We start from the raw sequence: 14,104 nt of genomic DNA, 5'->3' as shown, positions 1-14,104 counted from the left end.
CATGTTCACAAATTTGACATAAATAAAATTTTCCAAAGATGCTTTATTGAGAGGAAATATTGCTTCTTAATATCAATATATCAGTGTTCACATTATTTTTTATTCATTTACTTCTTTTAAGTCCAGAAAAAAAAAATTTTGTTTCAATGATTTTAGTTTTATTAAAAAAAATGAGTTGTTACTTCCGTCTCAATTTTTTCTTCTGGAAAACCATTTTTAAAATAAATTATATGTTTTCTCAAACAATTCTGAAAGAGATTGTTCGAGAAAGATTGCTTGATTGTTTAAACTACGTAATGAAAGTCTATATGGTTTAACAAAATCTACCACTTTATGGTCTAATGCAAATTTCATTCCCTTTTCAGGATAGATTTCATTCTAAAATTAAAACGCACGTGAATGTTTCAAATAAAGTGCTAAAAATTACATTTATTGTCAACCAATATGTAAAAGAGCGTTAGAAAAAACTGAAATCACAGAGGAAAATCATCTTTTAATTAAAACTGTGAAAAATATTTATAAAATGTATCAATAAACAAATAAATAAACGATAAAAACGTTTCATTTTGTAGAATATCAGAAATGCGAATGGTTTTGGTAAATTGGTAAATCCATAACTAGCAAAAGTAGCAAGTGACTATTTTCCCTACAAAAGATTTTTTCGGTAAATATAAATAAAATTTACATGAAATCAAACCTACATGTTATTTTATTCAGTTATAAGTATTTAAATGTCCTTATTAAACTACGACAGCTTTGCTGAATAAAAAGTTTTGCTTCTCTACAATAAATAAATAGTTTAAAATCTTTATTTTTTATTTATATTTTTTGCTTTACATACAATTATTTTTAAAAGGACTCATCAGTCAGAAAATATTGTGTCTCCAAGTCAGTACCATACACACGGCCGCATCCTTTCTTAATCGGATCCTGTTACTGATAATTATTAGTAAAACTTATGGATTAAGTACACGGAAAAAATATTCTGCTAAAACTACCATACTGTGTGGTAATGACATTTCCGGTAAAAAAAACATAATTCTGGTTAATAAAACCTAAATATATGGCACTTAAATCATTCTTTTGGTAATTTTTCCGTTCATATGATGACGGTTTACCGGAAATTCCGGTTTTCAAAATTATATTTCATATTATCTCACACATTTAGTAAAAAACACAAAACTGAATAGTAAATTTAACCGAATAAATGGTTATTACGCTATGTTTTTACCACATTAACCAAATTTTCACACATTTTTTACTGAACCTATTACTTCTTGTTAATTGAACCTATATTGAACCTATATTTTCTTGTTAATTTTACCAAAATAATCACCTAAGTCCTTTGGTAAAAATTACTGAGCTTTTTGGTGTTCCCATAGAGCCAGAAGCACGGTAAATTTTATTATATTCTGTTAGTTTTGGCCATGCTTTTTTTCTCGGTGTAGTCCTAAACAGGACACACTACTTAAGAAAGGATTAAGATAAGCCCTGTGAATAAAATTTGGAATGTTGCCCATGGAGTCACACCAGACAGATGCACAAAATATCAGGAAATTTTCTGAAACAATTGCAAATTCTGTTTAACCCGAAGGAAGTCACTACGAAACAACTTGACTGTATCTTTCCGAAAGGTACCTCTTAATGATGTATACTGATATATCCAACAAATGTTTCTTGTTATCACAATGAGTTATCATACGTACTTGTAAATAACCGTTTAAGTTTTATTCATGATGTAATAGTCTCATCTATTATATCTAAAAATGCTCATTACACACTCACTCATTCACATCTTTTTTTTTTTTGCTGCCAGACTTTGAAACTTTCATTGATACATGTATCACGCGTTAAGTCTCAAACGTGACCACACTATTTTTGAAAGCGTAAGGCGTAGTACTTTCGAGACGCTACTTTAGACGAAACGAAAAATCATTCATTAACTTAATTAAAAGAGCGTCAAGTTAATGTGAAAATTGATTATTGATAAACAAGATACGGGTCACAACAGGGGTTATAAATAATTAAATGTGAGGAAACGTAAAATCATTAGAAAATTTTGGTTTCCTCTATAGCAATTAATACTGTGTTTATGCAAAATTTCAACAATTCGCCTTGTTTAATATTTATCTTTGTGTTCCGAGTATATACTTGAGATATTTGATACAGAAGTTTCAACATGCTACTGTTTGAGACCCTGAAAAATTAGTTTTTTTCTTTCTTTTTTGTAGATAAAGTACTACGGATGACCTTGAACGATGTTAGTTTATCAATTTACTTTTAATTTATGCAGAATTTAAAGCACGTGTCTGCGGTATATAAATAAAAACGCGACTGAGTAAAAAAAGTAAAATGCGACAACTTAGAAGGATACTTTTTCAATTTTTTATTTGATGCTGTTAAAGTAAAACCAGAGTTTAGAAATTAAATACATAATTGCTTTTTTTTTTCTTCAAAGGAACAAAATCATATTTTGAGTAAGTTTGATTATATTTTACATTCATTTTCTTAAAGTTTAAATTCATTTCTTTTGTATTGTTAAATTAAACTTAGTTATTACTCTTGTTAAATCAAAGCTAAAATATATTTTATTTGACTCTAATAAGAAGCTTTCTTTCAAAACTTCACTTATCCGTATTTTTTTTCCAAATGAATTATCTTTTTTTTTTCATTCTTATTTAATTTCAATTTCTGAGATCTTTTCTTGAGAGGTATAAAAGACTAAGAGGCTTTTCTTGGGGTGTTTAAAAAACGGCTGTTTCATGAAATAATATTTTTCTACATTTTCTAAAAAACTTGTAATAAAATCAAATTTTTAGTTTTAAAAAACATGTAAAAAAAAATTTTTTTTTCTCGATGTGATTTTTCCATAATATCTTTTCAATACTCTTTCAAATTTACCTATTTTATTTTTTTTTGTTTATTTTTTTCATTATCATTTTTTTTTCAGAAATAAAATTTGACCACAAACCTTCTTTACTGCATGAGAAAAAAAATTCAATTTTGTTCTTTTTATTGTTAAATAAATTCTGCGATTTGAAAATTTTAAATGATTAATATCAAAATTTTTGAAGGAAAAGCATTTTACTATTTTTTATTGTATTACTTTTATAACTGCTAAGTAGTTTAAATTGTTAAATTAATTATTTATTTAAATTGAAATTAGTGTAACGTATCATATAGAAAAAGACAAAACTATATTTAGTTTCGAAACTTTAAATTAGAATAAATCCATAAATATTGTGATGCTTAGAAAAGGTAGACGTTTTCGTAACGTTGTGACAGTTTATGCCAAAAGGGGGAAAATAACAACTTAAGTGGGACACAAACTTTTATTAAAATTCAAAATCAGCAGATCAAATATGTTTGAATTATTTTTCTATATATTCTATAATCCATCCATCTATTCTAAATTCTATTCTAAAATCCCTTTTAAAAACGCTAATAAAAAAAGCTATGCATATAAGTTTAAAAAAGTATATAAGTTTAAAAAGTAAAAAAAGTATATAAGTTTAAAAATGTTATTTTTAAATAATATAATTTATGGAATAAGATGGCAACATCATTGAGTAAAACTAATGATACTTTTTTAATTCAATGTGTTTAAGAGTATTTGGTATTTATAAAGAAAAAATAAGGTTTAAAGTAAAGCATATTTTCGAATTTCAAAAACAATACTGCATCGAATTTCTCATTTACATCAATATTTTATTACTAATTAATTGTATTTCTGATAGCAAACTTAAATCTTATTTCTTATAAATAAGTATACATATAATAATTTTTATTGTTACACACAAATGCTATTAATATACGTAGTTACACATTAAAGCACACAATATGTAATTAATGTTTATATATAATGCTAATGAAAAGGGGGAGAAGTATTTGTAAAATTGTGTAAAAGTGCAATTTGTGTAAAAGGGGGGAGGAGTAAAAAATATTGGAAAAAAGTTTGGCATCAAGAGTGGATCACCTTTCTTCGAAACACCTTCTTTTTATAATATGCATTTGAATATATAAGCTGTCAATTATTTATTTTCCAGGTACTAAAATTTTTATACACTTAGCTATTAATCAGAAAATATACGAAAAAATTTGTATTACTCATTTAATTATTAAAAATAAATTCGATAGAATGATTCACTTAACTTATGATAAAGAAATTGATTATACACTATAAACTATTATTGATATTAAACTCAATAAAATGATCAACTTTATTTTTTTAAGATAAAAAGTATATTTTGTTTACAATATTATATTAATCGTCAAAAATACAGAAAACATATACATTTTCTCATTTAGCTTTATATTAATATATCTCATTTAGCTTTATATATGATTTACTTTTCTTTTGCAGAATGTAGAAATATAAAATGCCAATTATCGATGCATTTGCTTGATAGCTGATTTGGTATTTTTAAAAATAATTTTGAATACAGGTGTTAAATAACGTACATTTCTTAGCCCATAATTTTTATTTAAAAAAAAAACAACTAAATATGGGAATTTAGAAAAATGAAACCAATTTCAGCTATAAATATTTTTAACACAAAAATATAAATTCCCGGAATCACTTTTGAAAATATTCTACATGGAGGTTGTCTCAACTCTACTTATGAAGAGAATTTTGATACGATAAGAATAAAAGAAGGAAAAGAAATTTTCCTTAAAGCCAATATGTAAAGGATGTGACTTATTTTAAGAAACACTTGATAAAAAGCTAGAGTATGTTTCAAACAGTCTGCGCATATTTTCAAAGCGTCTGTCCTTTCAAACAAGTTTGAAAAGGAATATTTTTTAAATGAATAATGGATTGGACTACTCTATTTAATAAAAGTATGTTTATCATCGATAGTATTTCATTATGTTTTATATTTAGTATACATTTTTAAAACTCCTTGTACTAAAGAATATTATTTAAATAATGATACCTCCCTGTATTTAATTTAAACAAATTTAAGAATAATGTGATTGTTTGGTTCTTCGAATAACTAATTCTCTACACTGTAAAAACGACGGATCAAATTACGATATTAAGTACTTTGGATGCATGATCCGTAAAATCCCTTTTTACCTTAAAATATTATAACGTAAATTTTACAATAATATTTATTTAATTAGAGTGATTCAGTGATTTAACGGCACTTATTACAGTAAAAATTACGGTACATCAATTTTTTGTTCTGTACATGTAAAAGTGGATAAGTAGTGGTTTCTGTAAAAATGGACTTTACAGTAAAAAATACTGGCACCTTGAGTGTCGATACTTTTTATTGCAATTTGATCCAAATTTTTTTTCACTGTACGTTTTATAAAAACTTTTAAAAGAATTGCCACAATCAACTAAATATTTTTACATTTTATTGGTAAAAGTAAAACACATTATTAATATTTGTTTTTACGAAAACAAATTTTCTATTAGATTACAGTAATTTTTTATCTATTATATTTCAAAAAAAATCTTTTACATTGTTGAAATATTTCCTGGTTTACTCTTTCACAAGATTTAACCAACGTAATCCTCCCGCTTTTTTGATTAATAAAGAGGTACTCTTAATTACATCGGTCTTATAGAAGACGATGCTTTTTGTACAGTTAATGAAAATTAATTTATCATAAAGTTCTCCGCTTTCAGGGAAGTAATGTATCGATTTATTAATTTTACCAATATTATTACTCAAAATTAACATTTCTTATACAGTTTTTACTTTCGTTTAGTTAATATTCGAGCAAATGTTAGTTTTTAATTTGTTAAATACTGTTCATTATTTCAATAGTTTGCTTTTAACAAACATTTTAAACTTAGATCTGTTAAAAATTCAAAAATAATTCTTAATTTTATTCTTAAAAAAAAAGCAGATTTGATTTTTAAATGGTTTTAACTTTTTAAATGGCGATATATAAGAATAATTTTATTTCTAAACACCTTACTTGTAAATATTCCTAACGGAAATTTAATTGGAGTTGCATTTTGTTTATTAATTTTGTTTTTGTTGGTTGTGAGTAGAAAATTGAACAAATAATGAAAAGATATAATGACAAAAAATAATAACAAAGATAAGTTTTAAATTAGATTTGTATTATGAAGTTAAATTTTCCATAAGAATTTAATTATTTTCTTTGTAGCTTATATTAAAAGGAAAAAAACATGAACATTCCGGGAAATCTATAACTGTTTTTACTTATAAAAAGGAGAGTAAACAGCACTGAAATATTACTTATGAACAAATATTTTTTAATCCTCATATCGTTATTTTAATTTTTTTTTAATTCCAGATCAGAATTCTCTATTTAAGCATGTTTTTTGAAATTAAAGTAGCTTATTTTGCTACTTTTATACATGATTTAAGTCAGCAAACTCATTTTCTAATCCTAAACCATGAAATGAATCAAGTTATCCATGTTACTTTTAATACTCATTTCTTAGTATTCTCGCTACAATATTTATCCTGTATTAATAGGTCTTAATTTTTTTTTAGGAAAAATTTAAGAAAACCTCTGTCTGAACAAGATGGCGTTTAAGAACACAACAGTTTATCTCGATTCCTTAAAAATGAGTTTACCTCAGCCACCTATGTCAAAATTTCGCGTTCTTAAAAATCTGTTTGTAGTATGCATCGGATTTCTATTTCTGTTCAGTGCTTACCTAGGATTAGCAAATCTCCAAAGCACTCTGAACATAGAGGACAACATAGGAATGATTTCTCAAAGTGTCATCTACGCTGCTATGATCATATCATGCTTGTTTCTTCCGAAACTTATAATTAGAAAATATGGACTCAAAACCACCTTGGTATTAAGTGCTTTGATGTTTATTCCATACATAGCTGTAAACTTCTATCCAATTATGCCACTATTTATACCTGCATCTGTTATCTTAGGTCTGGCATTTCCCGCTTTGTGGTCAGCTAAGTGCACTTACCTAAATGAAATCAGTGAGCTGTATGCTAATCATATTTCAGAGACGACCGAAGTTGTGACACCTCGCTTCTTCGGAATATTCTTCATGACATACCAAAGCACTCAGATATTTGGTAACTTGGTGTCTTTTTACGTTTTGAAACCGTCAGAAGGCAATGAAGTAGTGGCCATGTCCAATTACAACGAGTCTATCACGTGTGGGGTTGATTTTTGCTTTGAAATTAATGACAACCTAGTTGCACCAAGCGATGATAAAAGATATATTCTTATTAGTATTTACTTGATGTGTGCTGCAATGGCTGCTCTAATTATGGGATTGTTCTTGGACTCTTATGAAAGAAAAACCGTAGATGAAGCAGAAAGTCTATCGTCTAGAGTACTTGCTACTCTTAAACATTTGAAAAATCCAAAGCAAATGTTATTGTTGCCATTAAGTATCTTTAGTGGTCTAGATCAAGGTTTCTTTCTGGGAGATTTTACAAGAGTAAGTACTAATTATTTTTTGTATCAGTATAGGGGCTTTACTTTGGAACTCATGATTTGCTTCGCAATAAGTTTTGTATTCATTTGATTAAAAGCAAATTGTTACACCAATATAAAAAGGGGTAAAATCTTAGTATACATTACACGTTAGCACGATTTTGAAAAATGTCTCCAGACTTTTACCAACCCCGAAATCATGTTTTTACGATTGTCGAAAAGTTGGAGCAGGCAAAAACATAGAAATTCGTAGCCTGAAAATGGCAAATCAATAAATATACCATGAAAAAAAGCATATAAATGCAAGAAAAAAAATCGATAACGTACTGCTCACAAAATCTACAACTACAGATGGCGAAATTTATCCGCCTTCTAAACATCGCTTGAGTAGCAAAATACAAAGTATAACGTATACTAGAATTAAGCCTTAACAAAGTATTCATTTGAAGAACTCTGAAGTTTTTTATTGAACAACCACAAATTTTGTTACATAGACTTAGTTACCTATTTTATTGGGGATAAAACTTAAACCTAATAATTTTGTTGCATTTTGTAACTTCATCCACAAATTTATTTTTTAAATTCTTATTATGTCTTTATTACTATAAAAAAAAACTCGCTATAGAGGTTATTTTGCATTTGTGAGAAAAGTTAATAGATATGCCAAAAGTCAAAAGGTATCTTATATAAATTTATACCGAGTTTTAAGTATAAATTTCGCATTTATTACCTGAATTACATACGTCTATTAAATTTAGTTTCACACAGATTTATTATAAAGGTAAGCATAACCACATATTAAAAAGTAAATATAATTTACCAATAATTGTAACACTGTAACTAAATGTGTTTGTAATAAGGTTCTACTAAAATGTAATAATAGATTTTACATTTTAGATCTGAACACTTTAGAAGAACACTTTAGAGTCTAAGCCTTTAACTTAGAGTAATAATATTCAAAATTAATATCAATAATAATGAATAATATTCAAAAGGGAATATAAATAATATTGCTGATTAATGCCATTAAATAATGGGTAAATAAATAATTTACAAGTAAATACCATTATAACTTTTATTAATCTTATGCTAATGGCAGCCAATCTTTTATCTGATATTTCTGCCTAACAAATATGTGTTTGGAAAATCATTTTTTCCTTCCTAATAGCTATATTTTTCCACGTCTTTGATTTATAATAATACAATATGTATATTATGAAATATATTTATAATCTTTTTAAAAAGTTCTCGATAATTTTTAAAGCCTTTAAAAGCCAATATCAATTGATATAAAGTTTTAAAAAATGTTCGTTCAATGAAGAAGTTTCTTCCAAGCGAATAAATGAACCAGGGCTTTGCAGATAATATTAAATTAAAATTCAACTTAAAAGTGTTTGAGGGTGCCTCAATATAGAAAAAGTATATCGTGCGTTCTTAAAAACATAATACAGAAACGTAAATTTATTCTGTAAAGAGTCAAATATAAAAAAATTTTATTAATTGTATTTTCTTAAAATTCAACAATTCTTCTAAATAAGAAATTCAAACCTTAATTTATCAAAAATCTCTTTTCATTTTGTATTATACTTATCAATTTTAGATACATTGTTTAAATTACCTAATTCATAATTAAAGTTATCAACTATTCTAAATTTCATTTGGAAAGGAGCCAAAGCATAAAAAATTGCTTTGTTGATTTCTCTTCAAATCTACTATCACCAAACTATCACTTCATCAAATAATTTCACTTATTTTCCCTGCATTGGCTTCGTGCTTAGTTATATTGCTAAAAATATCTTTAAAACAATTAAAAACTATTTGTTCTAAACGTATCTGCGAAATGTAATAATAAGAAACTAAAGTAGTTAGATATTATTTGATTAAAAGCTTCCATTCACTTCGAAATTATACAAATTGGAAATAACAGTCTACATGTTTGAAAGTCTCAAAAATCACTTTTTTTTTTTCAAATCGTTTTTGTTTCTTCTCATTCACGTCCGGCAAGTCTTGAAAATCTACGCCTACTTTTGAGCGCTTGAAATATGTCGAATGTTATTTCACATTTATATATTTTTTAAAGCAAATTAAGATTTCAATCAAGGAATGCTTACAAAATGTTCAACTTAAGATTCAAAGTCACAGCATGTAACATTTCTTTTATTTTCTGTGCAGGCTTATATAGGATGTGCATGGGGAATTCATCATGTAGGCCTTGTGTTCGTATTCTTGGGAATTGTGGATGCTTTTATTTCATTTACTGCCGGACGTCTTGCTAAGTACGTTCCTAGAGTAATAATCATGATGACTGCTGGATTGGGAAGTTTGACAGCTTATATTATTCTCTTGCTTTGGGAACCAAACAGTGAGCAGTACATCGTATTCTTTCTCATAGCCGGAATATGGGGTCTTGGTGACGGAATATGGCAAACTATGGTGAATGGTAAGTGACTACGATTTTATTAGAAGAATTTTACCACGAAATCGTTAAATCAATTTCTGAAATTTATACCTAGTCTAGCGGGGAAGACAGGCTAATATTTCTGAACAACATATTTCTGAAATTTATACCTAGCCTAGCGGGATAAACAAGAATTACTAAGAAATCTTATTTTATTATAACCAGTTCTTACTAATTTAGAAATCTGTTTTTAAGAACAGGTAAAAATGAGTGTTATAAAACTTATTTTGTTGTTAGTGCACGGAGAAAAATATTCTCGTAAAATTACCGTAATGTATAATAATGACATTTCTAGATTTTTTTTAAAAGGACAAAAAAAACATGATTTTGGTTAATAAACTATAATATACGGTGTTTCAACCATTCGTTTGATAATTTTCCGTTCATATGATAACGGTTTACAAGAAATTCTGGTTTTCAAAATTATAGTTCTAATTACCACACATTTGGTAAAAAAACACAAAACTGAAAAGTACATTTAAATGTATAAATAATTTTTTTTGCCATTCTCTAAGGTGTCATGATAAAAATACCCAATTTTACATCATTTGCAAAATTTTATTACACATTATAAAAACCATGCTTTATTGTTAATTTTACCAAAATCATTACCAAAACATTTCGGTAGGAATTACCAAGCTTTTTGGTGTTCTTATAAAATCTCATAGTAATTGTTTTAACCATACTTTTCTTAGTGTTTTTATCAAGACGCTGCAATCACTGACATCATGTTCACTAAACCATTATATAGTAGAATCTCACACATCCGAACACTGGTTATATGAAATTTAAGAATCAGAATCGATATTATTTCTCAAAAATTTTAAATGAAAAAAAGCCTTTTCAAAAATATTTATGAAGCGTTAACTCAATCAATAATGCAATAGGAAAAAATAGATTTGAATTAAAATTAGAGTCGAGCAAAATTTGACGATGCAAAAAATCCCATATCCCTGAAAACTACGGTGAAAATAATTTTTTAAAATAATTTAGTAATATCTCCATACATTGAATAACTAAAATGCAATGTAAGAAATTTTGTCAACAGAGATTTGATAAATATAAATACGCTTTTTAATAAGTATTTATAAAAATAAAATAATAAATAGGAGGTTAGTTATCCGTTATCTCTGAATTATTTAAACAGTGTTCTTGAGCTTCATCAATTAAATATTTTTTGTTCTTTTCAGCTTTCTATGGTGTGCTATTCAGATCTGATGAAGAAGCAGCTTTTGCCAATTACAGATTATGGGAAGCTGCTGGGTTCACAATTGCATTCGCGTATAGCAGTGCTCTATGCATAGGTCCAAAAATTTATATAGTTTTGGCTTCGTTGACTGTCGGAGTAATTGGTTACCTCACTGTCGAAGTTCTTCTGCTTTTTGAAAGAAGGAGGTCTTTAGAGAATGCTTAAAGAGTTATGCTAAATGAAATAAATGTATGTGATGGTCCCTGGCTGGCTTACTCTGAGATCGGGGTTGTCAGCCACGTCTGATTAGATGTAGTTATTTATTGAACAGTGATTGCGTACAGTCACAAAAATGGTTCACATTGAACTACTGTTGAAATATGTTAGGTTGTTGAGCTATTTATATCTTTTGAATTTGCTGCAGCTTAAGCAAGTTAAAGCAAATTTCCGTCCGAATTAAACAATATTGTCAAGTAAGGGAACGAACCTTAACAATTTTACACAAGAGTATTGTGCACAACTTTTGAAAGTTATAGAAAATTTGCATGATATTTTGGTTTAACAGAAATTAGTTTAATGTCATTTGTATTAACATATTATAGCTTTTCTTTCCTTATATCTTCATGCATATTACATCTGACCAATGCAAACAACTTAGGTATTTTAATTGTTTTGGTAGTCTTGGTAGAGTTAATATCGTATCTCATTTACATAGAAAAAAATAATGCTAATTTAACTGGTTTTTCAACAAACGAGCTTAATTTCTTTTCTAACATTTTAAACATTTTGTTTCCAAATCTTTTTTTTAAAATTAAGGAACGATTGATGATCTTTGTAATCCAAAGCTTCTTATTTTTAATATTTTATCATACAGACATAAATGTTAAAAATTCATTTTTTTAGTGTCAGCTAAGTTTATGCAACATATCAAAGATGCCAAGTTTCATAAAAATGCATTGCAAGCTTTAATATTAATTAATCTACCAATCTCATGAATGCCAGCCTTGATACCGCAATATTTCTTCCATTCCTTCAACGCACGAGGAGTTTCCAATGCCCAGCGTTCCCCTATTGGTGACTCTGGACTAGCAGAATACGAAACTCTCATTCACGTATAGATTGCAACAGTACAGAGCTGCTTAACACAAAAAAGTTTAGTATTTTTTATCTTTCATGATCGATGGAACCACCAAAAAAACTAGTTTAGCCCAATTCCTGGGTTCATTTGACAAGACAAAACTTAACCTCGACCTAACTCAAATGTCTAGTTGAGTCTCAGATGTCTCAAAAGTCCAGTTAAATATCATTTATACTGTTTTGACATTATGCTAGTTGTAAATGGTTACATAACGGTATAGTCTGCATTAATATTTTTTTTTAAACATAACAGTTGCAAACGGTTTTAAAAAGTAAAAGTAAAAAAAAAGTTTCTAACCGTAAACTTTACGGTTGATTGGATGCCCCGATTGCAGATTTTGAGCTGTTTAAGGAGAACTTTTTGTTTAAGGAAGTTTTTCTAACTCTTATTCGTGTCCAAAAATTATTTAAAAAAAAAAAAAAAAAAAAAAAAAAAAAAAAAAAAAAACAGTAGTGCAAGGAAATTTTGTAATTTGGCGTAGTTAAATATAGATTTAAATTGATATATTTTTTATTGCATTTTTCGCTAATTTCTGACACTAAGTTTCTAGCAACAAAAGTAAAATAAAAAATTATTTTTAGGATTCCTTTAAATGTAATTAAAACACATTTATGTCTCCTTAGACTTTGTTCTGAATATTTGTTTTTATATAGTCTATTTAGGCTGTAGATCTAGCTTAGTATAGTTAAAAAAAAAAAATTTTCCAAATTCGATAATGAGCAGCAGGAAGTACCGGAAGTGGTATCTGTCTCAATCTAATAGAAAAAGTTACTATTTTCTAGTTACATTTGTATTTGGATTTGTTTACTAATTTGGAAGTTGTTTTTTGACACCAATTTAAAATGTATGTCAACAGACATTTTATTTCTTTTGTAAACACATACATAAAACAGATGAACTATGTACAAAAAATTATTATTGTTGTTTGAGTTATTATTAAAACAAATAAATCAAACTAGATGTCTTGAAATTTTTGAACTTACAAAATTAAATTAACATAGAATATTATTTGGGGTTAAAACGAAATGATGAAACTAACTATAAGGTTACTGATAACGGTATAATATAGAGGAAAAGGAGGAGAGGTTATATAAATAATATCTCTTGACAGTTTAAGAGGAAGTGATCTAAAAATAACAAAACCATGATAATAATGATGTGTACGTCATATGATTATTCCTTTGAAAGTATGTGTGGAAAAAAATGCGAAACTTTGTTAGTTTATTAAACAACTATGTTTTTGTATGTTGGCAAGATATTAAACAAAAGAATGTAGAAATGCAGTTTTTTTAACAGGAAATATTGTGTATAATGAATGAATAAAAAGTTATTTTAAGTTATTTGAACATCTTTTCTGTGTAAATATTTTTCAATGCCTGGGCACTATACATTCCCTTCATATATATTTATTTTAGAAATTCTTGAGAAAAAGTACGAAGACAAAAAAAGCTTTCATAAGGAGTCCCATATTAATAATATGTATATTAAACAGATAGAAAAAAAAACAGTATCAAAATTTGACGATTTATTATAGAAATCATTCTCAGTGAAGGCATCCAATTTTTATCGAAACCAGTTAATGAAATGCAAAAAAAAAAAAAAACAGTTTGATTGTAGAGTGAAAATGAAATATGCTTCTAGTAATCGCTTTACACTATGAAGTTTAATAATTAAATGATTTTCAAAATAATTAAATGAATTTCATCCTATCCTAATTGAAATCTTCCGATGTGCATAATTTTGATAACGTATTACTCCTTATTTTATTAATTTGGGACCTCTTATGTATAAATTTATTTACTTTTTTTTAAAAAAAGGATTTAGATTTTATGTATTAAAGGCAGTAACTACGAAATACATTATCAATACAAACGTGAAAAATTTCTCCTTAACCTTTTTTCAATATCAGAAA

General features: G+C 27.0%; 1 protein-coding gene across 4 annotated transcripts in view; it reads left to right on the top strand.

Annotated features, from left to right (window-relative positions):
• LOC107447124 (UNC93-like protein) overlaps positions 1-11,858 on the top strand; it is a 32,850-nt gene extending 20,992 nt beyond the window's left edge. For 2 of the 4 annotated variants that reach the window (XM_087150301.1, XM_016061957.4), the window contains exons 2-4: positions 6,486-7,411; positions 9,580-9,847; positions 11,056-11,858. In XM_087150301.1, coding sequence (XP_087006427.1) covers positions 6,518-7,411; positions 9,580-9,847; positions 11,056-11,279 — 1,386 coding nt within the window. In that variant the 5' untranslated portion in view covers positions 6,486-6,517 and the 3' untranslated portion in view covers positions 11,280-11,858. Of the gene's footprint in view, positions 1-2,333; positions 2,478-4,713; positions 4,843-6,485; positions 7,412-9,579; positions 9,848-11,055 lie in introns of those variants that run through there. The other 2 variants (XM_016061958.4, XM_016061959.4) reach the window with 2 other exon arrangements.
• The last annotated feature ends 2,246 nt before the right edge of the window (positions 11,859-14,104 follow it).

This window comes from Parasteatoda tepidariorum, chromosome 8 (assembly GCF_982258835.1).
Source record: "Parasteatoda tepidariorum strain Cologne lab strain chromosome 8, Ptep-v5.0, whole genome shotgun sequence".
Classification (NCBI taxonomy): domain Eukaryota; kingdom Metazoa; phylum Arthropoda; class Arachnida; order Araneae; family Theridiidae; genus Parasteatoda; species Parasteatoda tepidariorum.
The sequence above is the reverse complement of the archived record's forward strand: the minus strand, read 5'-3'. Positions and strand labels throughout refer to the sequence as shown.